The sequence below is a fragment of the Phodopus roborovskii genome, unplaced genomic scaffold (assembly GCF_943737965.1).
Source record: "Phodopus roborovskii unplaced genomic scaffold, PHOROB, whole genome shotgun sequence".
In the NCBI taxonomy this organism is placed as follows: domain Eukaryota; kingdom Metazoa; phylum Chordata; class Mammalia; order Rodentia; family Cricetidae; genus Phodopus; species Phodopus roborovskii.
In genome coordinates this window covers 30425252-30451933 of record NW_026125052.1, presented here as the reverse complement: position 1 = coordinate 30451933, position 26682 = coordinate 30425252, and the positions used below count along the sequence as shown (strand labels likewise).

Genomic DNA, 26682 nt, shown 5'->3' with positions numbered 1-26682 from the left:
CTCCATTTTTCACAGTTCCCATGATGCTGATGTTTCAGCAAGCCTGGATTCATTGCAAGACTCCTAATTTTAAGGGGTCCTTTGTTGGTTCCCACCAGTTGCCCTACAAAAGCTGCTCAGCAGCTCGAGGCTAGCCAGCCACCCAACTCCTTGTGGTTGCTGAATGTAAGATGCAGCATCTTAGCCCTCAGGACCCACATCCTCTGGAGCCAGAGAGTCCTAAAGGTTGTGCACTCCTGGGGAAGGCAGTTTCATGTGTGTTTGTATAGGAAGCATCATCATTGGTTCTGGTCTTGGTGTCCTTGTCTGTACCTACCTGTTCCTACAAGCTTCTGTCCTGTCCCTTGGGTGTGAGACTTACTTCAGCGTGGCCCAACCCAGCCCTGCATCCTGTCTCTGAGTAGGATCACACCTATCTGTGATGTGCCCAACTGTAAATAAAGCCCATCTTGATCCTCTTCCCTCTAGTTTCCTCTGCTGGCCCTGGGATATCACCTGTTTCCAGTCCTGGGGCTTGAGTGTTGCCGTGCATCTCTGTAGCCAAGAGCCCTCGTAGCATTGAGATTTGCTAGCAGCGACCTCTGAGGACAGGCTCATGTCAGCTCTGTGTGTGCATACGTTCTCATGTGCTCTGATTTTGCCCTCCAGCCAGAACCCTTCACTGAGATGGGAGTGTCCCAGCTCATAAAGGGGTGGGTAGAGATATTGACCACATAAACTAGGAGGTTATTAATATTACACAATTTACTGTAGGGTTTCCTCACGAGTCCCCCCTGATAGATCTAAAATCCTTTCAATTTAACAATGCACTGAAGTCATGATACAACTGGGTTATTCTCTGTATTTCATTCCATCCTTTGTGAATGTTACTTTGCATGCATTTGGCTTTTCTGGCTGAGCTATTCTTCAGGAGACTGCCTTGGTGCTCAGGTCCCTGAGGACCATGCATGCCGAGGATTGTCCTTTTAGCTGACATTCTTTGGCTTCTGTAGGGATGCACTTCCCAGTCAGATCACTCATGTGCTAATAAGATCAGAAGCGTGGCCCAGGGCAAGAAGAGGTGTAGGCAGGTGGCACTCAGGGTCCCCAGAGACTTTGTGGGACACAGGCTCTAGCTGCAGCTGGAAGAGTGCATCTAGCTTGGTGCTGTCCTGTCCCCAGGGAGTCCTCGTTTCCCAGGAGGTGCCTTGGCAGTGCTGTGTTGTGTTCTTGGTGTGCTCCCCCTACCTAGAGCCTCGCTTTCCCTGTGCATTAGCCCCTTGTGACCAGCTGTGGTCTTGTCTCACTGTACTCGAGCACTAGCTCGTGCTCCTGTGTGTCGTGAGTGCTTTTCAGGAGGTGCTTTTCTTCTGATTCTGTCCTGAGACACTTGGTGCTGCCATGCCCTGGAAGAAACAGAGGTGGAAAGATGGGTACTTGAAGTCTTTGGACTTAGTGATTGACCCAGGCAGTGATGTCACCCCTCAGAAGCCATCTTGGTCAGTTCTGATGTCTGCAGACCAGTTAGGGTCTTGCATGCCAACATGCCCATGATGGTTTCTTCTTTTTGTCCTGGAAATAAATAGCAAAGTGGGTGTTTGTAAAGTCAGTGATGCTGTTATGGGTCCTGGGGGAGGGTGGGTTCTTCCACACAATGTCTGCTGGGACAGGCCTGCTCACTGGACTCAACCTGGCCCTCTGGTTCCCACTCCTCCTGGGGAAACGTTGCTGCAAGGGATACAGTCTTCCCGCTATTCTGTTATTTTGGTTTTGTTTTTAGACAGTCTCTGTGTAGCAGTATACCCTAGCCCCCATCTCATGATCTCCTACCTCGGCTTCCCGAGGCTGAGATGACAGGTGTACACCACCATGCCTGGCTGCTTTCCAGCTTTTCGTTTTACTTCTGGAAGAAAGAGCCCTGCTCCTTTGGATTGCAGTCTTTGCTCCCAACTCTGCCACCTAGTCTCTGTGCTGAGCATCTCAAACCCTGCATCATGAAGATGAGCGTCCTTCCAGGCTTCTCTCTTTCCATCCTTCCTTCTCATAGCAGGCTGCTGGATGCTGTCCACTCCTTGTCCCCTCAACAGGCTGTGCCCCTAGCTCATCCCAGCCAAGCTGCTAATTAATTGCTGTAGGTCCCATGCCATGACCTGCTGCATAACTCCTGATTGTGGGCAGTCTGCCTTTGCAGTATGAGAACCAGAGGTCCCTAGGAAAGGGGTGGACTTCCCTCTCCTGTTCCAGTGTCTCAGGGATGCAGGTCCTGTGCAGCCTGGCTCCTGCTGTCTAGAACAGGAATCTGTCGTGTTATCCAGCTCATTCACAGAGCTCCTATGGGATGGTTCCTGGAGTGTGTGCTTGGAATGTTGTAGCCAAAGATGCCAACAACAATAACAATTCCAATGCTTTGTAGCTTTATTTTTGAGACAGGACCTCACTGTATAGTCACAGCTAGTTTTGGGATTCACAGTGTAGATCAGACTAGCCCCAAACTCATAGAAATCCTCCTCTACCTTCCAAGTGCTAGGATTAAAGACACACACCACCATACTTGGCCTGCATTTCTTTTTCTTTCTTCCACTCCCCCAAGTCCTTGAGGCCCTTTGGCCAAGTGTGTTTTGGAGGTTAAGTCTTCCATCCTCACGTGGAGGGGCTGATTGCTGAGTTCCCGCAAGCCGGAATCCCTGACCAATCAAATGCCTATTCTAGCGTGGAATTGGGAAGACACTGGAAGAGGGGCCTGGCTCCAGCAAACAGGAAGCCCTGTTTTTCTGCTGCCCCTGCATTTACCACTCACTGCAGCTGATGGAGGGACCTTTCAAGAAAGGCCAGAATTATAAGTGTAGACATCCAGATGCATGCGAGGGTCTTGTTGCTGGGCAGAGACCTTGACAGTGACCCATAATAACCAGTTTACTTTGTGACACAGGACATGTGTGTCTTCATTGCATATAACTAAAAAGTGTTCCTTAAAATAGCACCTATCTTTCCTGCACGTATGTAATGCGCCCAGATATGCTCTCCTTTTTCCAGTGCTGGCATGACCTACTAAGTTGTCCTACCACCTGCTAACCATGGTTTGAAAACCACTGCTGTGGAGAGACTGTGGTTTAGGATTTCCATCACTTTCAGATGTCCACAGGACAATGGACCCTTCAGTCTGGCATGAGGGGCTTCCCAGGCTGGGCCAGTGCCTACAGTGAGGTCAGGCAGTGTGCTGTGGGATGGCGCTGCAGGCAGGCAGAAGCAGGAGGTCCTTCAGGGCCTACAGTAGGTGGAGCAAGGCTTCCTCCCCAACCTCAGTTCACCACTGTCTTATTTCACTTTTTGGGGACAGAGTGGTAGTGAGGGGAACATGCTGGGCAGGTATCCAGCTGTTAGACTAAACCCATAGTCCTTATTTCTCTCTTCATCTGTGTGTCCAGGACACAGACCCAGCTTAGGGTGTGCTGAGGGAAGGGGGGGATGGCATAGTCACCACCTGGCTAAGTAGCAAATAGACTTCCATGCTAGTCTGGTGTGGCGTCCCTTCAGGGATCTGGTTCGAGTCTTGGCCATTTGAATAGCTTCAATCTCTGTGAGGCCTAGCTTGGTCAGTGTTGGGGAACCTCTCTCTTTGAACACAAGTCCAAAGCAGGGTGTGCTGTAACTGCCCCCGTTTCTCCGCTCACCAAGGGTGCTGCTTGTCCTTGAGCTCTCATCTCACTGCAGTGGGTGCAAGGCCTGCAGTGGGAGCAGTTCTGCTGCCAAGTAAAGGAAAAAAGGCCCAGGCCTGGTTACATTCCTGCCCCCAGAAAATCCGGACCGCCTCCTGAGGCCAAGGCGCAGCCAGTTGCCTCTCTCATTTGGGCTTTCCCTGGTTTTCACAGGGGATGGGTGATAGCAGTGTGGCCTCCTTCTTGAACATACATGCTTAGGCCCCCTGAAACCTTTTCTGTGGGAGCTGGAGAAATGGTGTCAGAAGACTTATGATTGCCTGTAACTATAGCTCTAGGGACTCTGTGGACACCTGCACTCATGTGCACATGTCCACACACGGATGTACTCATATGCACATAATTGAAATAAAAATTTTAAATTACCCTTCCTGTAGTTTTCTGGCAGCTCTGCCTTGAGTGAGGAGTCCATTAGTTGGAGCTGTCTTTCTTTAGCTTCATTCTGTTTTCAGCTGCTTAGTCAGCAAGGAGCAGCTTCTCAGGCAGATGGGCCTCTGACTCTATAACAGTACCTTCTCCCTGGCGATGGGAGATGTCATTCTGTAAATATGTTTCTCTTACTGGTTAATGACTAAAACACTGTGGCCAATAGGGAAGCAAGATAGGCGGGACTAGGAGACGAGGACGATTCTGGGAGATTTGGGAGGGGGAGTCTCGATGTGTTCTCAAGAGGAGAGGCGTTCTCGGTGAGATAAGAGACCATGTAGAAATATATATATTAGTAATTATGGCTTAATAATTAAGACAGAGCTAGCCAATAAGAAGCTCTAGCCATTGGCCAGCAGCTTTGTAAGTAACAGAGTCTCACGTGTGTTATTTTGGGACCAGGCTAATGGGGAAAAACGCTGGTGACACCGGGGTCTGCTGACCTCTGCCTTTCCCTCACTCATCGCTTGTGCCGTTGCGTGTGGGCGTGAGCTTACTCACTCTCACCTGTGCCGTGGAGTCAGAAGTCAGGGTCAGGTTTCCAGGCACCCTATTTTGTCATTCTCCATTGTTTATGGTTCCTTTGCATGTGCATGCTTGCATACATTCCTGTGTGTACCATTTGTATGTAGCGCCCTGCCCAAGAAGCTAGAGATGTTGGATCCCTTGGAAACGGAGTTACAGATGGTGGTGATCTGCTATGTGATGCTGGGGAATCCTATGAATTTTTTATTTTTTATTTTTTTTTTAAGTAAAATGGGCTGGAGAGAGATCCAGCCAGTAAGTGATGGCTCCTTCCGGAGGAGCTGAATTTGGTTCCCAGCAAGCATGTATGTCAGGCAGCTCATGACTGCCTGTATTGTCAGTTCCAAGTGACTCCACGCCCTCTTCTGGTCTCCATGGTACTGCATAGGTGTGCACAGAAACACGGATACATATAAGTGCAGAAGTATTTTTACAGTTGTTTAGTCTGTGTGCGGGTGCTTGTATGTTGTATGTATGTCGTGATGGATGTGCAGGAGTCAGGTCTCATCTGCCTTCCTGCTCCACTCAGTTGTCAGGTGGGGGCAAGTGCGTTATCACTGGCCCTCTTCCTTATTTGTATTTGTAGAGACATGCGTATCTATTTTGTGGGGTAGGAAACAAATGTGCCATGGCACTTCTGTGGCATTAGAGGGCACCTCTCAGGCATTGGTTGGTCTCTGCTGTGTGCAGTATCAGTTATCTTGAGTTGTCAGGGTGACAAGTACCACCAAACTGTTTTTAAACAGTCTCACTGAGTCTGGAGTTCATTTACTCTCATCTAGACCGCCTGGGCAGGGAGTCTGAGGATCCGCTTCTCTCTGGCCCTGATTCACACCCGGGACTAGGGCTATAGACCCTGCCGTGCCTGGCTTTTATATGGGTACTGAAGATCTGAACTTAGGTTCTCAAGCACCTTATCCACTGAACCATCTCCTTGCCCTAGTAGATAGTTTTTATATATCAGTTTAAAAAGAGAGATGTCATGATGCCACATAGCTTTAATCCCAACAGTAGAATTTGAGGCCAGCCTGGTTGAAAAAGTCAGTTAGTTCCAGGCTAGCCAAAGCTACCTCTGACCTGCTGGCCAGTCATTCTTGTGTCAGGGTGTGTCCTTTGTATCATGAGATGTACAACAAACCTTGTCTCAGCAGCATCTGCCATGTGTGACAGCCTGGAATGTCACCAAGCCATTTCCAATGTCCCTGGGGTGAGAAGACAGAGTGGCTCCCAGTTGAAAATCACAGAACCAGTTCTTTCCCTCACCAGCAGGCAGATGGTCCCAGTATGTTACATTGGCTCAGGGCCCACAGAGACCTATGCCTTGCTCAGGATGGACATTCCTAGGGCCTGAGTAACCTTTTCCAGCCTCCAGACATTCCCTTACCTCTGGTCTGCAGTCAGGCGCTACCTCAGAGTGACCCCTTTACAGCCCTCGTGTTGCGTCTTGTATGGCTCTGTACACCGCCTGGCCTGTGTGTGCTGTGTTTCCCTCCCAGCCCCGGAGCTGGAGCCAGGCAGAGCTGAAGCTGGACACAGGCACTTGGACATCCCGTGTTGTCTGGACAGTAGGTCCCCTAAAGCCAGGTGGCCTCCATCCACAGCATGGTCCCGAGCACAGGGGGCCATGAGGCTGCCCCTTGCCCTGTCCCATTATGTGTACCCAAAGTGACCCGTGTTTATTTTACACCATCCCGTGACTCCGCCTACACAGAGCCTAACATTTGGTGTCATGGCTTCTCTCCTGCTGTTCCAAAACGTCTGTTCGCTGATGCTTTCCAGGAAATGCTAAACATTATCTGGGCAACTCTGGGTTGCTGAGCATTTTAGAGGCCATGACAATTAAAAGTCTGCAGGTTCCTCTCTGGTTCTGGTGACAGTGTTGCGATGGCAACGTCTCAGAGGATCCCTTGGATCTCCTTGTGCGACCTGGTGCTCACTTCCTGGAGATGCTGGCACCTGTGACTGAAGTCCTTGACCTTTGAGGATGGAAGGGGAAAACTACTGGAGAATATGTGGACTCACTGGAGATACGCTCTAAGTGTTGTGTGTGGTGAGAGGGCAGGAGCAGGGTTCTGAGTTCAGGGCCAGCCTCTGTAAGCTGTGTGACCTTGGATGAGGGGCTTTCTCCAGTCAAAATAATGTGTATTTCCTGGGGTTGTGGGGCATGCATTGTCCAGAAGCCAGCCCGAGGCCTGTAGTGCAGAGCAGAGGCAGCCCCTCAGTCACAGCAGGTCCTAACTGAATGGGGACGTTGAGGGCTTTGAGAAGTACATAGCCCATGCTGGGCAAGGAAGGAAAAGAAAGGGGCGCTGAGTAGAGCGTCGTCGTCACCCAAGCTGCAGCGCACAGGAGTGTTTGAAAGTGTTGGAGAGAGACAGGGGAGCGAAGACGGAAGTCACAGAGGGCGAGGGCGAGCCTTGCTTGTCCCTTTAAGACTGGCAAGGCCAAGAGAATGGTGTGCAGTAACCCCAGGCCTCCCTCCCTGTCTTCCTCCCCCCCCTCCCAGTAGGTCTTTGGGGAGATGGAGCTCCTTCTGATGCCTGGGTCAGGGCTGAAGACACTTTCCAGGTAGAGAGCCACACTCTGGGCCTCTCTTCTGGTACACAGCTGTGGTCTCTGCTTCAGCCATGGGGTCCCTGCCAGCGCCTGGGCCTGACAAAGACACAGCTCAAAGCTCTCCTCAAGGACCCTCTACCCTTGGTTTTTACTTGCAACTTCTGGTTTATATGGTGACTTAGGCTCCTATCAGTGACCTCCTGAATCCTGTCACAGGTACCCAGAGTTGGCTGCTGAGGTAGCATATATGGTTGTAGACAGCAGACTGATGTTTCTTAGCAACATTCACAGCTGTTGTTGTCTGGAACAGGTCCTGGTCCCTATGACCTTGCCAAAGCGTTGGTGACCTTGTGCTAGAATCACATTTTTCATTGTTTCTTTTATGCTCTTCTGGCGGTCACCTTGCAAAATTGAGAGAGGAGAGGCTTTGCTGGGTACTGGGTTGGGTGGAATTGGAGGGGATAGCTCTTCCTGGGGTGTGGTTACCAGTCTTTGAGCAGGGAAGATGGAGAGCTCTCCATCACTTGTAAGATGCTGAAAAGTGGCAGAGGAGCAGTCCAGATTTGGAGACCCGAAAAAACTAGCCTGGCAGAGAACCAGCTCTGCCTGGGCTGTTGGAGGCCATCCAGCAGATCGGTAGCAGTTGCTGGATATTCACATGGGTCAGGACAGGCCCTGCAGTGCCACAGATAAGGAGCATGCTGCAGCTGGGCAAGCAGGGTAACCCAGATTAGAAGGGTGGTATCCAGTGATAGCTGGGTTCAGCGTGACCAGCCACAGCCCAGTGTCATGCCAGTCCCCCACCCAGTCCTGAGCTCTGATCAGCCAGGGTCAGAGGGCAGGCACTTGGGGGATTGAACTCATGGGGATGTTTGCTTTTGTAGAATGAGCTAAACCCTCGGTAGAGTGCACTCTGCCTTTGTGCCTGCCTCTCACCCATGTCTTCTTTACAGCTGAAGCTAGAAGACCGTTCTGTGGTACCCCGGGATGTGGTCCGCCACATGCGTTCAACCGTGAGTCTTGTCCCCATCCTTCCTGAGTCTTGAGCCTGTCTGTTCCCACTCTTGTTTGGAGGAGAGAGCTGCCTGGTTGGGGAGAGGAGGGCACTTGGAACTGTCTGGGTGGGGTGTGCCATGGCAGCCTTTTAGGATATTTTCCCTCTCCTAGGACAGTCAGTGTGGCACAGTGATAGACGTGAGCATCGACTGTGCTGTCAAGCTCATTGGCACCAATTGCATCATCTACCCTGTCAACAGCAAGGACCTCCAGCACATCTGGGTAAGTGCCTCTCCTCTTGGTGTGTGACATCTGTGCTGCTCCTGCCAAGATAGTCTTGCTGGGTCAAATAGCACAGTGCTTGTTCCCTGTGGCCAGCCTGCTCCTGGCGTCCTCGGGTGTGCACAAATCACTGACAAATGTGGTTATTTTACTTGTTTACTCACCTAACGGGTGAGACTGTTCTGTCTTGTGAGGTCTGTACCACTTACATGTCTGGTATCAGAAGAGGGAGTTGGATTCCCTGGAACTGCCATTAACAGGTGGTTGTGAGATGCCACGTGGGTGCTGAGAATGGAAGCCAGGTCCTCAGCAAGAGCAGCCACTGCTCTTAACTGCTGAGCCATCTCCAGCTTCCATCTAACCCTTAAAACAAGAGGGCTGGAGAAATGGCTCAGCAGTTGAGAGTACTTATCCTTGCTGAGGACCTATTGTTTCAAAGAACTCTGTCCTTTGACACCTGAGAGTACCACACACACACACTCTCTCTCTCTCTCTCTCTCTCACCTAATTTCTTTTTGTAAATGACTTTAGACTTCACAAAAGTGCTAAGTTCGTGTGCCCACTTCTCTAGTGTCTCCCAGTGACTTCAGTCATATTCACCCAGCACCTCCCAGCCCCCAGCATCCCTACTCATTAGATTTTGTCCTTTCCAAAGATTTGGATACAGCCACTGGAAAAGGGTTCAACAATGACACCTTTCTGCCTAAGCCTCAGACTATCTACAACAAGGTCCTTTCCCTTTGGGCCCTGAGGACTCAGGAAGATAACCTGGCATTTGCTTGTTCTTCCTTTTCTTTTCTGTCTGGGATGCTTCCCCAGTCTCCCCTCTCTCCCACACCCTGAACAGTGACGCTTTTAGTACTGTGACCCTCACCTTCAGCAGCCCATGCATGAAGTTGTCTCATGGACAAACCACCAGAATGCCTGCTCCCCTGTCTAGCTGTCCCCAGGCTTTATGTCTAAGTAGCTACATTGCTGCTGGGGATACCCACTCTGCACTCAGGTCAGGTTGTTCTGCACTGCACAGCCCTCTCCCATTACCCTTAGTGAGTGATTATAATAATCCACAGATAGTTAGCATCCTTGTCAGATAGCCACCTGCCAGCCTTATCCTTGAGCACATTGCCACCTAAATGGCCACCATTCTGACAGTCACACATGGTGTGATCTGAGGTCACCATTCTCTCATTTGTGTGGTTGGCATTCTTCTGTGAAGAAGAGCTGTGCCTGCTGCCCTGTTTGTTCCCTTAGCGTTTTTAGATGAGTGTGCACCCGAGCTCTGTTTTATTCAACTGCTCATCGTATAGTTCCCTCATCACATGTTTTTTTGCTTTAATTGTCCCAAACTAGGGAGCTGCTTTGGTCTGCCTGGCTTCTGTTTGCTGAGCACTCCCCCCCCCCCCGCCCCGCAGTGAGAGCCCTGCCTTCAGTGTCCATGGGGAATTGATTTTTATTTATTCACGGCCTTACCTGTCCACAAAGCCCACCCTCCCACCCACACCAGCCTCCCAGCTGGGCTCTGTGTCTTTGGCCGCTGTGGGACGCCCCCACCTACGAAGCAGGTCATACACTACTGCTGCCCACTCGCTGGGAAGGGGCTTGGAATGCAGTGCAAGTAAATTATCTAGAACCTTCCTTCTTTGTCTTAGCACAGTGGAGAGAACCCCAGGTCCTGTGCCCCCTCTCACTGCCCTGTGTCCTTGATCTGCAGCCCTTCATGTACGGAGACTACATCGCCTATGACTGCTGGTTAGGGAAGGTCTATGACCTGAAGAACCAGATCATCCTCAAATTGTCCAATGGTGCCAGGTAGGTGTCAGCTTGCAGGTAGTGCAAAGAATTTGTTTCTCCAGGAGCTGTGAGATCACGTGTGGCCCAGGACGGTGACCGGTGCTGCTGGCATTCAGCACCCGTGTCCCAAGGCTAACTCTGTGGTCTCCCTTCTACTACAGCTCAGGTTTTGGGCTACCTGAGCATGGTGAAAATGTCTTCATCTAGGTGTCTCTGAGGGTTGGTGCTATGTTCTGTATGTGTTCGTGGTGGCAGGCACCGACCGATGTGGGCGGGGCTGTGAGCGTTGGTGTGTGCTGTCTAGTGGAGACCAGGCCTCTGTCCTGTTTCAGGTGTTCCATGAACACAGAAGATGGTGCCAAACTCTACGATGTCTGCCCACACGTCAGCGACTCGGTGTGTATCCTGTGCCAGAGGGAGTCACCCTTCTCTGTCCCTCACCTGCTTAGGCATGGGGACTGTCTGGGACTGGGCGAGGGATTGTGAGACAAGGGCCCAGTGTGCATCAGAGCAGCTGGAGGCCTGGGCAGGAACAGAAATATTAATGCTGTACCTGAGCTGTGTTGGTAGTTTTGTTTGGATGGTTTTGATTGACTGGGTGGGGGAGGGGTTTTAAGGAAAGTGTGTTTTTGTATGAGTGTGTGGAGGTGAAAGGGATGTCAAATCCCCTGGGACTGGAATTAGAGATGATTGTGAGCCACAGGCTTGGTATTGAGAGCCAAATTTGGGTCCTCTGCCAGAGCAGCCAGTTCTCTTAACATTCCGGCCCCTCATTTTGTTTTTTGAGACTTATTCTGTAGCTCAGGCTAACCTCCAACACAAAAGTGCACCTCCTGAACGTTAGAATTGCAGGTGGGCCACTGTACTGTGGCCTTTTCCCTCGGCCTTCAGTAGTCACTTAGTGGGGCAGCACACGGAGGCAGTCTGCACCAGGGGCTGTGACCACACAGGAGTGTGTGCGTGCCACTGCCCTGTAGAGCTCTAACCTAGTGTATGATCCCTGGCCCCAGCGTCACATTGTGTGAGAGTCTGTTAGCTGGAGCAGTCTGCATCTACATTTTAATAGGGTTCTGGGCACCCGCTTTGTACCAGGCTTGGAAAGTATATTGTCTATAGACTGCCACGTGTCCTGCAAGGCAAGCACACACTGGCCAAGGAGGTCTGCTCAGTGTTTTCCTCTGCCCCGCCCTGCAGGGCCTCTTCTTTGATGACTCCTATGGCTTCTACCCAGGCCAAGTGCTTATTGGCCCTGCTAAGATCTTCTCCAGTGTCCAGTGGCTCTCGGGGGTCAAGCCTGTACTCAGTACCAAGAGCAAGTTCCGTGTGGTGGTGGAGGAGGTAAGGTCATAACTGGTGGCATGAGGGCCAAGTTGTAAGCTCTAGGCCTTGGGTTGTTTCCCTCCAACCTGCCCCCCAGGGCCTGAAAGGGATTTGAGCATGGAACAGCCTAGGCTCTGTCTAGTTGTAGGGTGGCTGATTAGCAGAGACCCCTCCCCTTGCTCTGCTCAAGGACAGTGGTCACAACTGCTAATGCGTGGGTGGCCACAGTGGTGCTGCAGACCCTGAAAGCCTGCCTCTGACCACACCCGTGTCCCACTCACCTGTCCCCAGGTTCAGGTTGTGGAGTTGAAAGTCACATGGATTACCAAGAGTTTCTGCCCTGGGGGCACGGACAGCGTCAGCCCCCCACCTTCTGTCATCACTCAGGAAAACCTAGGCAGGTGAGCGTGCCCCTACCCCCGAAACCCCAAGGACTCATTCCGGCATATCTTGGTTGGGCCATAAATGCAGGAGAGGGCCAAGCATCCCACCGGCCTTTCAGAAGTCCGTCCAAACTCCTTTTCTCTTCAGGGTGAAGCGTCTCGGATGCTTTGACCATGCTCAGCGGCAGCTTGGGGAGCGCTGTCTATATGTCTTCCCAGCCAAGGTAGAGCCGGCCAAGATTGCCTGGGAATGTCCAGAAAAAAACTGCGCCCAGGGGGAGGGCTCTATGGCCAAGAAGGTATGTCCTTGAGGTGGGTGGGTGTGGGCACTCATGGAACTGGCCTGAGCCATTTCCACAGCCAGCAAGGTGGGTCTGGGCTCTAGGCCTTGGGGGACAGCCATGAGGACCCTTGCTGGGGCCAGAGTGGGCCCCTGCCTGGCTCACTCCACAATCCCCTCTCGTTTGCTCTGCTCTCCCAGGTGAAGCGCCTGTTGAAGAAACAGGTTGTGAGGATCATGTCCTGCGCCCCGGATACTCAGTGTCCTAGGGACCATTCCATGGAGGACCCAGACAAGAAAGGGGAAGCCAGAGTCAAGAGTGAAGTCGGGTCTACTAGCCCCGAGGAGCAACCTGACGGATCAGCCAGCCCAGTGGAGATGCAGGACGAGGGGTCAGAAGAGCCTCAGGGGACAGTGCCGCTGCCCCCCTTCCTGCTGAAGGAGGGCGGAGATGACGGGCTGCACCACTCAGCAGAGCAGGACGCAGATGACGAGGCTGCCGAAGACACAGACGACACCAGCTCCGTGACCTCCTCCGCCAGCTCCACCACCTCCTCCCAGAGCGGCAGCGGCACGAGCCGTAAAAAGAGTATTCCCTTGTCCATCAAAAACTTGAAGCGAAAGCACAAGAGGAAGAAGAACAAGATTACCCGTGACTTCAAGCCTGGAGACAGGTAAATCCCAAGTGCCCCGGGATGGCGGCCAGGGTTCATGGAGAAGTGCAGTAGGACGGAGCTCCACTTTCTCTCACATTTGCCCAAGTTCTTTCTGTGCCTGGGGCACAGGGCAGCTGTGTACATGCTGGGCCCTCACTGCCCGTTCGAGACTGGGTAAGGCCCAGAAGGGATGCAAGGCCACCTCCTCTGGCTCACGGGCCTGTACTTGGCAGGGTGGCCGTGGAGGTGGTGACTACAATGACCTCGGCTGACGTGATGTGGCAGGATGGCTCTGTAGAGTGCAACATCCGCTCCAATGACCTCTTCCCGGTGCACCACCTAGACAACAACGAATTCTGCCCTGGAGACTTTGTGGTGGACAAGCGAGGTATTGCTAAGCCACAGGGTGGCCAGTGGGACACTGGACAAGGCCGGGGTCAGTGGGGATAGGACTTGGTGTCTGTGAGTGTTTTTGGGGGTTTATCTCTTTAGCAAAGCAGGGGAAGGAAGCCTGTGTGTGGCTTGAAGTGTGGTTTCAGGCAGGTACCCCTGGGCTTTTCAGATAGTCACATCCTTTCTGGTTTCCCTAGTCCAGAGCTGCCCAGACCCTGCTGTCTACGGTGTGGTGCAATCTGGGGACCACATTGGCCGCACATGCATGGTGAAGTGGTTCAAGCTCCGGCCTAGCGGGGACGATGTGGAGGTGAGCTTGCTGCCCTGCTTCCTTTGGGTGGGCTCTGGGGATAGGGGGAGCTCCGCCTCATGCCAGCCCGGCTTGTCACAGCTCATTGGAGAAGAGGAGGATGTGAGTGTCTACGACATTGCTGACCACCCTGACTTTCGCTTCCGCACAACCGATATTGTCATCCGCATCGGTAACACTGAGGATGGAGCTCTGCCCAAGGAGGATGAGGTAGGTGTGCTCTTCCATGCATGCTCTGGGCAGTGCCTGCAGTCCCTGACACTGCCACCAGGTGGGGTCAGGAGCTAAGACATGGCCCGCATCTGCATCCCAGACAGCCGGCCCAGGCACCTGCAGGGCTGGGCTTCTTGGACCCTGCCGGTTATAAAGCCGTGGGTGGTGGTGTTGGGAGAGGTCAAGACAGACCCTAGACAGAGGGCACCACGACAGGAAGGAAGAGCAGTGGCTGTGGGAGAGGACTGCCGTGGACTGCGAAAGGCCACTTGGTTTTTGCTGCCAGGCCAGGGAATGGGTGCCATGGGTGGGCAGCCTGGGAGCTTCATCCCTTGTTACCCATTTGACTCTGTCCCCTTTGCCCTGCAGCCATCAGTGGGCCAGGTGGCCCGAGTGGACGTCAGTAGCAAGGTGGAAGTGGTGTGGGCTGACAACTCGAAAACCATCATCCTGCCGCAGGTAAGGCTGGCGAGAGCCTGACTGAGCTGACCGCCGGCCGGCCATGCACTGCCCTGGCCTCCGGGCTGCTGGCTGCCACTGAAGGCGGCTCTTGCCTTCGCACATTAGCTCCAAGGACTGGATCCCACAGGTGTGAGGTTCCCAAACTTCTAGATTGCTCTGGACTCTCCACATACTGTGTAGAGCTGTGCAGGGCATTTCCTGCTACTGTTTCTAGGATAACTGTTGACAGAAGAGAGTAAGAAAAGGCTGGCCCCATTCAGCTGTCCCTAGCTGATCCCCTTCCTGCTCCCATACTTAACCAGCTTTCCTGGTGCACACAAGAGGGTGGGCCAAGGGGGCAGAGATTGGCTTGTCACTCACGTTGGCGGCCATTCTAGGGGAGCAGGGCGTAGCGTGACTAACTCTAATACACCTGCTTTGCCTGCCAGTAAGGTGATCCCCCTCACTCCTGGTAGCGCCCACAAAGACCTGGCCTGAGTCCTGCAGGTGCACTGACTTTGCTGAGGTTCCTTGTGGTCTGAGAGAAAATGGTGCATGCATTAACGGCTTCATGCACAGCTTGGGGTGGGAGGTGGGGAAGGGCCCCTTGCAGAGAACGGGAATCGGGTTGCATGAACAGTTTGAGATGCAGCGCTGACATGAGAAGCGGGGAGGGTCACAGGAAGGGGAAGGGTCAGAGCTCCGTCTGAGGCCCTGTCTTCTGCCTCCAGCACTTGTACAACATCGAGTCTGAGATCGAGGAGTCCGACTACGATTCGGTAGAAGGGAGCACCAGCGGGGCCTCTTCGGACGAGTGGGAGGACGACAGTGACAGCTGGGAGACAGACAATGGGCTGGTAGATGATGAGCACCCCAAGATAGAAGATTTCGCCGTCCTGCCCACAGAGCAGCCGGCAGCCCCTGAGGAGGACAAGGGGGTGGTAATCAGTGAAGAGGCAGCCACAGCCGCCATCCAGGGAGCCGTGGCCATGGCTGCCCCCGTGGCAGGGCTGATGGAGAAAGCTGGCAAGGATGGCCCTCCCAAGAGTTTCCGGGAGCTGAAAGAGGCCATCAAGATCCTGGAGAGCCTCAAGAATATGACTGTGGAGCAGCTGCTCACAGGGTCCCCCACCTCACCCACTGTGGAGCCCGAAAAGCCAACCCGGGAGAAAAAGTTTCTGGATGACATCAAGAAGCTACAGGAGAACCTCAAAAAGACCCTAGACAATGTCGCCATCGCCGAGGAGGAGAAGATGGAGGCGGTGCCCGACGCAGAGCGCAAGGAAGATAAAACTGAAGCACAGTCACCAGTGAAGGCCGAGTGGCCCAGTGAGACTCCTGTGCTCTGCCAACAGTGTGGTGGCAAACCTGGTGTCACCTTCACCAGCGCCAAGGGCGAAGTGTTCTCTGTGCTGGAGTTTGCACCCTGTGAGTCCGCTTGAATGCCTGTCACCCTCCCTCATCCCCAGAATCCCTGTTTCTGCAACACACCTTGTCCCTGCTCCCCCCATCCTCACCCCCGCCCCCGCCCTAGAGGAGAGGAGTGGGAGGCGCCTGTGCTCCCTCAGCATCAGAGTCTCCCAGGCCGTACTCCAGGCCAGGATGGATTTGTCTGGTGCTCTCGGGGCTTCGGGTCAGGGCCTGACTGTTCTCTGCTTGCAGCAAACCACTCTTTCAAGAAGATTGAGTTCCAGCCTCCGGAAGCCAAGAAGTTCTTCAGCACAGTGCGAAAGGAGATGGCTCTTCTGGCCACCTCACTGCCCGATGGCATCATGGTCAAGACTTTCGAGGACAGAATGGCAAGTGGGATGCTAGGAGCTTGGGGCGGCAGGGATAAGTGCCATTGGGCACTAAGGTGGAGCAGCACCACCTCGCCATGTGTCCAGGGATGGTGGTTCAGTCACCTGAGATCCCAGAATGTAGTCCTGCACATTTGAGGGTCCAGGTGGTCCTTCCTCTAAAAAGTAGCCAGGTGGTGGCGGCACACACTTGAACCCCAGCATTCAGGAGGCAGAAGCAGATGGATGTCTTAAGTCAAGGCCAGCCTGGTCTACAGAGCAAGTTCCAGGACAGCCAGAGCTATACAGAAACCCTGTCTCAAAAAACAAAACAAAAGTAGCTTTGAACCCATCTAAGACTGGAACCTAGGAGAAGCTTGGCTGCCTTTTATGTACCTTCCCTGATCCCCCAAACCAGAGGCCTTCCCCCCCCCCCAGGGGCTCCTTCCAGAGGACCTTGTCTGAAACAGCACTGTCCTCGGGGTCACCACAACATAGGTTCTTTGTTCAGTGTGTCGTCACACACAGCTGCCCTGGCAGACTCTTGCCAGGAAGTCACAGTGCCCTCTTGACTCAGCTTCCCCAGGGTTGGGATTCCAGGTGGAAGCTGCCATACCCATCCTTGCTTGAGCTTCCCAGGGTTACCTATCTCACTTGGGTAATTCCAGCTTGTGCAGCATCTGCTTTTTGTTGGTGCTTTTCCTGTGTCTTCATGACAACTCCACAGGGTGCCTGAGACCCCGTGGAAGGGTCCTGGCAGGAGTACCCAGTTCACATACATACAGAAACATAATGCTGTACCCTGGATGTCATAGTTCCTCTGGCCTCTGCCAGTCCTTGCCGTTGAGCTTAGACCCTCAGTGCCGTCCTTCCAGCAGTGAGACTGCACCTCTGTTAAAGGGAAAGCAGGCATTTGGGTTAGGTGTCTGCATGGCTGCAACTTTGGAGTGCTCTGGGAGGTCAGGTGCGTTGACATGCCAGCTATCATCCCGTGTTCCCTTCCAGGACCTCTTCTCGGCGCTAATCAAGGGCCCCACTCGGACTCCCTACGAAGATGGCCTCTACCTGTTTGACATCCAGCTTCCCAATATCTACCCAGCCGTGCCCCCCCACTTTTGCTACCTCTCCCAGTGCAGTGGCCGCCTGAACCCCAACCTGTATGATAATGGGAAGGTGTGCGTCAGCCTCCTGGGTACCTGGATTGGAAAGGTGAGGATGGACGGGCGCCAGCGGAGGTGGTGGCATCGTGAGGCTGCTGTCCATCTGGGACAGACCTGAAGGTTTGCTTTGTGTTTCAGGGGACGGAGAGGTGGACGAGCAAATCCAGTCTTCTCCAGGTGCTCATCTCCATCCAAGGTACGATGGGCTGGGGGCAGGCACACTGACAGGGCTCTTCCAGCCCTGCTTCTGTGAGCTTACCCCACTTACTGAGGGACTCTTCCTGGCAGGTCTGATCCTGGTAAATGAACCATACTACAACGAAGCTGGCTTTGATAGTGACCGGGGCCTGCAGGAAGGCTATGAGAACAGTCGCTGCTACAACGAGATGGCATTGATCCGTGTGGTGCAGTCCATGACCCAGCTGGTGCGGCGACCTCCTGAGGTCTTTGAGCAGGAGATCCGGCAGCACTTCAGTGTGGGTGGCTGGCGTCTGGTGAACCGCATCGAGTCCTGGCTGGAAACCCATGCCATGCTGGAGAGGGCCCAGGCTCTGCCCAACGGGGTCCCTAAGGACAGCAGCTCTCTGGAGCCCCAGGCTGCAGCTGAACTCTCAGACTCCGGCCGAGAAGAGCCTGAGGATGTAGGGATGGCCCCTGGGGAGGCCTCCCAGGGCTCAGACTCAGAGGGTGGTGCCCAGGGCATGGCCTCAGCCAGCAGGGACCACACAGAGCAGACTGAGACAGCCCCTGATGCGTCCGCACCGCCCAGCGTCAGACCAAAGAGGAGGAGGAAGAGCTACCGCAGCTTCCTGCCTGAGAAGAGCGGCTACCCTGACATCGGCTTTCCCCTCTTCCCTCTTTCCAAGGGCTTCATCAAAACCACCCGGGGCGTCCTGACACAGTTCCGTGCTGCCCTGCTTGAGGCAGGCATGCCTGAGAACACAGGCGACAAGTAGCTCCCAGGGCGGGAGAGGCCAGCCGCTGCCTGCTCCCTCCTTTCCTGAGTTCTTGCCCCTCTCCCTGCCCCTTCCTGTCCCAAGTTGGAGCCTTCCACTGCCCTCTCCTCCCTGCGGCAAGTTTGATGAAGTGCTCTGTCCCTCGGCGATGTCTCAAAGGCAGGTCCCTGAGGCACTGGGAACTCCTCTGGTGTTCCTCTCGTTGCCCCAGGCAGAATGTCTTGGCACTTGTCCCCTGTTGTCCCTTCTCAGGTCAGAGGTGGGGTGTTGAGGGACCTGCAGATGGCAGGAGGGAGGACGTGCCTTGCATGAAGTGTGGCTGCTCCTGCAATGCTCCCGGTCCCCTCCTCCTCAGCTTGACTTGACGGTAGCCTCCCCACATCCCAGACCCTCCTGCTGCCACACTGGGCCCTCTAGTCCCCCATACCTCCAGCTCTTGGAGCTGTGGCTGCTGTGGCCTGCCAGTGCGTTACCACCCTTAGGCCTGTTGACCTTACTCTCTAAGAGAGATTCAGAGTGACACCCAGGAGGTTGTGCCCCTCACATACAAAAACATGGAGTTAAGGACAGGGTACTGCTGGGAAAGAAATGGCTGTGGTGCCTTGCTCTTCCAGTCCAAGCTGGCAGTGACACTTGGCAGACCTGCCTGTGTGGCCTGTGTGACATCTGCTCCATCCAGCCTCGTTGTGTCCCTACTGAGGCTGGAGGAGCATCTGCACAAACCTCTCCAACACCAGTGGCTCCTGTCAGCCTTGGCTTACAGACTCTGCAAGAGCAGTCAGAGGGAAGGAGGCTGGATGGCAGCGGGAGCCCCACCCCACAGGCCCAGAGGTTTACAAAGTTTCTAAGCTTCTGATAATGTGAAGCTCCCGGTAGAGGGTGCTGTTGAGCATATTGCAGCTGTGTCATTTCTGGTGTATGTATGTAATATTTAAGGTTGGGAAAATAAATCTCAAAAGCAAAGATACTAACTCTTACTAGAAAAAAAAGAAACAAAAGACAAAACACACACACACAAAAAAAAAAAGCCAAAGCATGATGCGTCTTGTCAGCCTTAAGAGGGCTCCACGCCTGTGCTGTGCCAAGACCGGCCGGGCATCAGAGCCTTGGGAAGGACAGCCAGAACTGGACACTCACCAGGAACCTGTGGGTGCCCGGTGGGGCTGTGCATCCCAGAGCATCATTCATGTGGAGATGTGAATGCCTACTGCTTATAAAATCTGTACAAAGTGCTGTGTGACTAAACTTTTTTTTACTTGCATTTGGGGGGGCTGGCTCATTAACAAGACAAGGTGATACCATTAAACCTGCCTCTGCCATTCATTCAGGCCCTGTTGCCTTCTGTGTGCCCAGACCCACCCTCCCATACCATTTCCCCAAGGGACTGTGACAATGAGTCCTTCATCTGCGGTCCTGGGATGCATTAGGGGGCAGTGCCTAAGTAACTGGCCCATCCAGCTTCTTCAGGTCCACTGACGTCACAGCGGCTACCGATAGGCAGGTACCAATATTCCGGGCTACCAGCTGGAATGGTTGCTCAGTTTGGGGATAAGCATCTACTGCTTTCTAGCTGCTTCCTCTGTTCTGCTAGAACTGTTAAGGACAGGTGTCCTGGGTGAGCCTGGAGATGTCATGGATGTAACAACTCTCAAGGAACTGTGGCTGCCTGTCATTCAATTAAAATCAGCTGTCAAAATCCTCTCCCTGGAGAGAGACTAACAAGTCTTAAGATCCCAACAACAAAGTTCTGGTCCACCAAAGCTCCCCTGGGAGCCACTGAGCTTTCTGGGCCTGCTTGCAGAGCATAGATGAGGGGTTAGTTGCAGGGACTCCAAAGCAGCCACACTAGAAAGTCCACCCAGCATAGGCAATGGCTTCCCTGGAGCTGCGAGGACGAGGCTGGAACGCTCCACTCCCACCCCACTCATGCTCTAGCACTTCCCAAGACCATTCCGGAATTGGGGCAGAATTGTATGTAAGTGGCTTCTCCTTGACAGTGCCCAGTAAGCAGGCTCAGGTGGTCACCCATCTTTACAGGATCTGCATCCTGTTTCCCTGAGGCTAACTCGGAGGATTCCCTGCTCCGTTCACTCAGGGTGCCCTCTGTATTTGACTTCAGAGGTGGAGCACAGAGCCTCAGTCTTCCCCTTGTGTAGGGTGAGGCAACTGCCCAGGCTCTGGGGGCCTCTACAACTGAAGGGGGGGTCCCTAAGGAGTCCATGTGCCCAGCATGAGTGCCATGGGGGTATAACTGAAGTTTGCTTACACAGCATGCCAGAGACCCTGGGTTCTATCGCCAGTACAGTTCCACAGCCCTTGCTGGCGTGAGACCCCCATCATCTTCCCAATCCCTAGGGCAGGATCAACAGGTTGGAAAAGTCACTTTATTTGGCTTTGATTCTCAGGATAGAGCACCAAGAGCAGTGGGGAGTGCCTTCTACATGCAACGGCCCAGCCAGCAGGCTCTCGTCTAGCATCTCATTCTTAGAGGGCAGAGCCTTTCTTTCCAAAACAGCCTCCCCTTCCTGCTTTCTCTACAGAGTCCCCACCACCTCCATACGAGCTTTAGATGGCCTCCCATACCGGGGGAATGGATGCAGGGGAGGGTCCCATCTCAGTGTAGACATAGTAGACAAAGGCAGAGAGCCAGGGAATCACAATGGTTCTTCTGGAGGTGGCATCTGCTGGGGCTCCCAGCTGGACGGGGCATCCGTGCTCCCACAAACCATCCGGAAGTAGTTTGGGTGCACCTGGCCTTGCACAGCTTCACATAACATCAATTCTCCATCCACGGAAAACACGCCCCTGCGGGTCTTGGGCTCCAGGCGGAAGGCAACCACAGGCACATGTACCAAGTATGGGCAGTTATACTCCATATGCTTGCCCTTCTGCATAGCCAGGAAGAGGCGCAGCAGCATGGCCCTTGACACCCCTGCACGCACATAGAACAGATGCATACCGCCCGCCTCACAGCGGCCCATGGGTGCTGCGAACATCTCCGTGCTCAGGTGGGTGTGTAGCAATACCAGCACCAGAACGAAATCCTGTTCTGGCACCACAGTCCAATGAGAAGGCACTGGCTCCTCCAGGGGAACAAGGTACGTGTCCACGGGGCCCTTCTGTGCCTGTGCCGGTGCCGGAGAAGCAGGCATCTTAGAGGCAGCATTTCCTACAGGAAGGTATGCCAGTTGGCCCTGGTAGATTCGCAGGGTTGCTAGGCGAAAGATGGTTCCCACGGTGAAACGAATCTCCCCTAGGCGCCTGTATCTCTCACTCTCCAGGTCCACATCAGCGACGAAGCCCCAGGCCAGGCTGAGCACAGAGTAGACCTGCAGTCCAGACGCAGTGCGCAGCGACAGCAGGTTCATGGGCGACAGACGCCGGCGGCACAACAGCAGCGTGCAGTTGATCAGGAGGTCGTCATTAGTCACCTGCTCGTACCTGCAGGGTTAAAGGTCAGATGGGCAATGGGGACTAGCAAGGTAACAGTGACCCCTCGGGAGCTAGGGGGCCCGTAGCAGCAGGCAGAGACTCTAGGGCCAGTAAACTGAGGGTGAGGCTCCACAGACACGACACCCACGGGACCCTCAGCTCTCACCCAGCATAGTAGTTCAAGGAAGCTGCCAGTGCATTGCCAGAGCCCCCGGGGAGGCTACACAGGGGCTTCCGGATGGCAGTCTCCCAGTCAGGCCGTTCCATGAGCCCATTCACCACCTGTAAAAGCAGAGTGGCCTCAGCCCAGGATACGCCATCCCGCCCGACCCTCTGGGCCGTCCTCTAGCTCCGCCCTTACCTCGTGCATCAGGCCGTCACCGGACATGACCACTAGGGCATCCCAGTGATTCAGTTCCTCCGCACACACCAGCTCCCTGGCATGGTTCTGCCGTTCTGTGGGAAGATTTGATGTTCTCAAGGGCTGCTTCTCTGGCAGAAGATGCTCCCTTCGCACCCTGGGGACAGTACTTACCAGTGAGCAACAGTTTGAAGGATACCTCAGCCTCCTCCAGGAGGGGCTGCACGAGGCTCCGGAAGAGCTGCAAAGCCTTGCCCTTGCCGCCCCGGGGGTTCAACAGCACCAGCACTCTGCAAGGCCTTGGGAGTCGCCCCCCAGGACAGCCTGCTAGAACCAAAGAGAAGGGCAGGAGAGAGGACTCAGGAATCTGCTAGAGGGTCCAGGTTGAGTTCCAGCACCCGAATGGTGGTTCACAATGGTCCCAAACTCCAACCCCAGGGATCCTACCCATGTGGTGAACATACATATGTTCACCCATGCTATCAAAACACTCATACACATAACAACCCTTAAGACAAAAACTGAGCCTGGCAGTGTTGGTGCACACTTTTAATCTCAGTACTCGGGAGTCAGGAGCAAGTTAGGGACTCTGTGAGTCCAACGCCAGCCTGGTCTACAGAGCAAGTTCCAGGGCAGCCAGGGCTAGCTACATAGAAAAACCCTGTATAATATTGTTATTATTATTATTATTATTATTATTATTATTATTATTATTATTATTATTTTAAAGAGGAGGGAGCGAGAGGTGGATGAAGAGGAAGGAAAGAATGGTGGCAATGTCACAATCAGCCGCTAGAGGGCGGAAGAGAGCTGCAGTGGCATGAATGGAGAAACCCAATACTTGGGTAACAGACCTATACGGCCCTCTAGAGGAAGCGGCCACGCACAGTTGTCCCGCCTCGAAACCCCTTTCCGTGGCTCAGGGCCAGACGACTTCTAGCATCGTGGGATAAAATGTTTGTGTCGAGCGACCCTAGGTTTTCTGTGGTCCTTCATTTCCTGCGGGGAGGGATCCCTCTAGCCTTTCCCAGACAGGTACTCCCACCAACCTGGTTCCATAGCCAGATCCCGGGGCTCCCGCCGACAAGGGGCCACCGGCGCTGTCCCGGCGGTGCTAGGGGTAACGGCGACTCCTGTATTCAGCTCCTTATCGGTGTTGCCCAGGAGGGTGTCTGGCGACTGGCTGTGGGGCTCGCCCTCTCCACCTCCCTGGGCTGTGAGAGCGGCCCCGTCATTCCCCGAGGCGGCCAGATCTGAGGGACAGGAGGAGACAGTGTTGGCGGGGTTCGCTGCCTGGGCTCTATGCATGTGGGGCAGGGTGGCCGAGGCAGAGCTCCGGGGCCTCGCACAGGGAGCTGCCTGCTACGGAATCACAGAGCCCGGGGGTCCGGGATCTAGCTTTCCAGACGGCGCTCCCACCCCGCGAACGTTCCGTTCCAGGGGACTCTGGATTCCGGCCCGACGCATGAGTCAGTGACCCGTGGCTCTCTTCGCCGGGCCGGCTCTTCACCCCTTGAGGTTGGCTGGTGGAGGTTCCAGTTGCAAAAACTTCCCAGAACCGGCATGGCGGGGCGCTCACTCTGGGACGAAGAACCGCGTCCCAGCCAGCCCGGCCGCCGCGTCCCCCGCCTGAACTCCGAAGCCGCCGGTCTCCGAGTCTCCAAAGGGGATGCGCGCCGCGCTCGTGAGGACAGCGCCCCACGCCCCGCAGGAGCCAGCCCGAGCTGCATGGACCCACAGCTGCCTTCTGCCCTGCCCGAGCGCGAGCGAGTGTGCCCCGAGGCCGCAGGCATGTGTGGTCCCGCGGGCCCGCGGAGGCACCGCCAACTACGGGAGGGCGGGGGCGCGGGGGACGTCCCTACCCAGTCCGTCCCTCTAGCGGCCTGTGGCGGAAAGCAGCTCCTCTCGGGCTCAGCCTCGCGACTGAGGGACAACTGAAGCACGGAATGGGCGCCGACTCCCAGGGATCGCTCCCCTTCGGCCTCAAACTTTTTGCTCCACTGCGCGGCAGCGCGGCGAGGGCGCGGAGCCTGTGCGCCGTCCTGGCCACGCCCCGCGTCCCTCGGGCTCTCCTGGGTGGAACCAGCGCTGCGCACCGCCCTGGTCCCCCACCCGCCCGGGATCGCACAGTGCCGCCCCCAACACTGTCGCTGCAGCCCGCGGCTCGGTCATGCGCAGATGGGGGGGTGGGTCCCCGAACACGATGGTGCACCCCCGTGGAAGACAAGCTGGGGAGGGGCAGCTCAGGGAATTAGCGAGGCGTGGAGTTCCGAGCACCGCTTTAAGCACGCTCCCGGGAGCGCGGAAGTGAGGACGCAGCCCAGACCCCCGCGCCCTGCGTCCTGGCTACACCTGGAAACCGCTCTTTGGCATCGCCTAGCCCCAGCCTGATCAGAATTCCACACCCAGATCCTTCCTGCTGTCCTAGCTCTGAGCCAGGTCGGGTCACCCGCCACCCTCAAGCTTCTCTTGCACCCCGGCTCCTCCGTGGTGGATTTACTTTTAGCTTCCAGATGCAGCCGCTGGACCACTCAGCCGCCGAACCCGAAGCAGTTTGTCATGCCTTCCTGGAGAAAGCGGAACCGGTTTGGGGACTCCTGAAAGGAGCAAGAAGTCGGGAGGCGGGAGCCGGCTCAGTAATCTCCAAAGTTGGGGCCTTTCCCTCAGGAAATACTGTCGAGGGCTGGAAAGCTGCCTGCAGCGGGTGATTCGGATCCACGATCTTCACCAACTGGAGGGACCCAGCCGCGTGGACCGGGCCCTGGGGGGCTCTCTTCGGGATTGGAGGGGCAAGCATGGGGGCGTGGTCCCGCCGCTCCCCACCCCCTGGGGCAAGCTCCCGGTGAAGGTGCACACGTGCCCGGGAGTATGCGTTTCGGTGGAGATAAACAGGACGCAGGGGTCGTTGTGTAAGTGCTGTATTTCACGGCAAATGACCTGGAGGTGTCCATAACTAACCCGAGTTAAATTCCTGGAAGATTACTGGCGGAGACTTGGAAAATGAAGCCGCCAAGTCCGACTTGGTGCTGGGCAGGACCAAAACCGACACCAACCCCCCCCCCGAAGGAAGCTGCGGGGGTCCAGCCCCAGATGCGGAGGGCTCGCACGCCCACACCGGCCCCCGGGCGACCCCACACACCTCTCTGCATCGCCTTCTTAAAGTCCAGAAGGGGCGAGTCCCGGAGGAGCGGGGGACCAGATAACAAGGAGATGCAGTGAACTGGGTCACGCCTTGAAGGTGGCTTCTCTCCCAGAGGACTCCTGAGTTCCCTACCGAGTTTCCCACTATTTTAGAGTACCCGGGCTGGCCATGGGGCGCAGCCTGGACCCGCAGGTCCTCACGCGTCTCTGCAATATGTACCTTGCCTCTGCACCGCCCCGGGACAGCCTGACCCGAGCCTTCCGAGAAGGTGACTCAGCGACACGCTCACGGGTAGAGAAACTCCCGGAAACAAACAAACAAACAAAAACTAGAGGAGTTGGAAGCAAGGGCGTCATCACGCACCTCCAGTGCCGACGCGCGTGGCCACCGAGATCTGGTCCTTCACGCACCCCATCTCTGGCTTCCCACCTCCCACCCCAGGAATCCAGCGCGGACAGAGGATGGCGGCTCTGCAGCCGCAGTGCCGCGGTCACGGTCACGCGCTGCGAGGACGCGAGCCGTGGTGGGAGGAGGGGGCTCTGCGGGGGAGCCGGATCTCCCTGCTGCTCGCCCCTCTCTGTCCCGTCCCTCTCCTTTCCAGAGACCTGGGGTCCAGGTTGGCTTTGGCGTCCCGCAAACTCGGTTAGGAAGCTATTCTCCCCCAAGGAGGGGGCTGGCTGCCCAGACTCCTACTTTCTCTCCCACATTTGGGAGGGAGTGTCTACCAAGCCTGAAAAGCCAGTTGTTAGCAACTGAAGAGGGGAAACTGAGGCACGGGAAAGGGAAGACCAGGCTGTGTGTAAGTTCATGCTCAAAATGCCGACCTGGAGCAGGGTGGTTCTTTTCTTGGAGGCTGGAGGCGTGGGGCTGGATCCTCTCAGACTGCAGGCTAGCTGGGGGCGGAAGACTGGAAACTGAGCTGGCCAGGAAAGCAGAAGCAGCCTGCAGGACCCTTTATCCCTGGGCCTCGGGGCCCAGTTCCCTTCCTGACCGCGAAAGTCCCAGTGGGAGGGGGTTCCAGTCTGGCCCCGCTCCAGTGTGCACAATGGCTCCTCTGTGCTCCCTGCCGCCTCATCCCCTGGCCTCCTCACCTCTTTGGCCTTTACCTCTCTTGCTCTTGGCCCCCTCCCCCATCCTGGGTAGCCCTTCTAGACCCTTTTCCCTTCTAAAGAACTATATTCTAACTGCAGAAGCCGTGGGATCACACCCAGCTTCGCCCCAGAGCCGGGACTAGACATGAACAAGATGATTCTTTGTTTGGGAAGCTCGAAGGCACTGAAACGTGGAGAGGTGAAGGGTCTTCTTGGAGCTGTCAAACCAATTCGCAACGCAGCTTAGAACAGACCTGAACCCTCCCCCAGGCTCGCTGGCCATGCCCCACCAGAGCTTATCCCGGTATCTGTTAGCCTGGTGGATTGCTCACCTCACTCCAGGCACCCAGGGCCTCCAGGAAACAGTATCTAGCCCCAAGCACCTCTCTCTCTCTCTCAATCTCTCTCTCTCTCTCTCTCTCTCTCTCTCTCTCTCTCACACACACACACACACACACACACACACACACACACACACACACACACTCAGTGACA

At 55.1% G+C, this 26682-nt stretch overlaps 2 protein-coding genes across 6 annotated transcripts in view; one reads left to right on the top strand and one right to left on the bottom strand.

Moving 5' to 3' along the window:
• Positions 1–19394, top strand: part of Ube2o (ubiquitin conjugating enzyme E2 O) — a 37211-nt gene extending 17817 nt beyond the window's left edge. The window contains exons 2-18 of the mRNA XM_051181067.1: positions 8156–8215; positions 8370–8480; positions 10192–10289; positions 10604–10667; positions 11466–11609; positions 11883–11992; positions 12123–12273; positions 12456–12928; positions 13144–13298; positions 13501–13613; positions 13695–13823; positions 14196–14285; positions 14999–15695; positions 15930–16066; positions 17051–17254; positions 17344–17401; positions 17494–19394. Of these exons, the coding sequence (XP_051037024.1) occupies positions 8156–8215; positions 8370–8480; positions 10192–10289; positions 10604–10667; positions 11466–11609; positions 11883–11992; positions 12123–12273; positions 12456–12928; positions 13144–13298; positions 13501–13613; positions 13695–13823; positions 14196–14285; positions 14999–15695; positions 15930–16066; positions 17051–17254; positions 17344–17401; positions 17494–18161 (3462 nt within the window). The 3' untranslated portion in view covers positions 18162–19394. The remainder of the gene's footprint in view (positions 1–8155; positions 8216–8369; positions 8481–10191; positions 10290–10603; positions 10668–11465; positions 11610–11882; positions 11993–12122; positions 12274–12455; positions 12929–13143; positions 13299–13500; positions 13614–13694; positions 13824–14195; positions 14286–14998; positions 15696–15929; positions 16067–17050; positions 17255–17343; positions 17402–17493) is intronic.
• A 1208-nt stretch (positions 19395–20602) lies between these two features.
• On the bottom strand, positions 20603–25222 carry Sphk1 (sphingosine kinase 1). Of its 5 annotated transcripts, none has more exons than XM_051181097.1 (6): positions 25094–25222; positions 23004–23207; positions 22129–22281; positions 21955–22049; positions 21760–21875; positions 20607–21602 (listed from the first exon to the last, which is right to left on the bottom strand). In XM_051181097.1, the coding sequence occupies exons 1-6, from the start codon at positions 25101–25103 to the stop codon at positions 20816–20818; spliced, it is 1365 nt and encodes a 454-aa protein (XP_051037054.1). In that variant the 5' UTR covers positions 25104–25222; the 3' UTR covers positions 20607–20815. The 5 variants fall into 5 exon arrangements, with proteins under 5 accessions (XP_051037046.1, XP_051037037.1, XP_051037054.1 ...); XM_051181106.1 differs by lacking the exon at positions 25094–25222 and adding an exon at positions 24455–24588 and having other exon boundaries at positions 20801–21602; XM_051181115.1 differs by lacking the exon at positions 25094–25222 and adding an exon at positions 23817–23929 and having other exon boundaries at positions 20801–21602.
• Positions 25223–26682: the final 1460 nt, after the last annotated feature.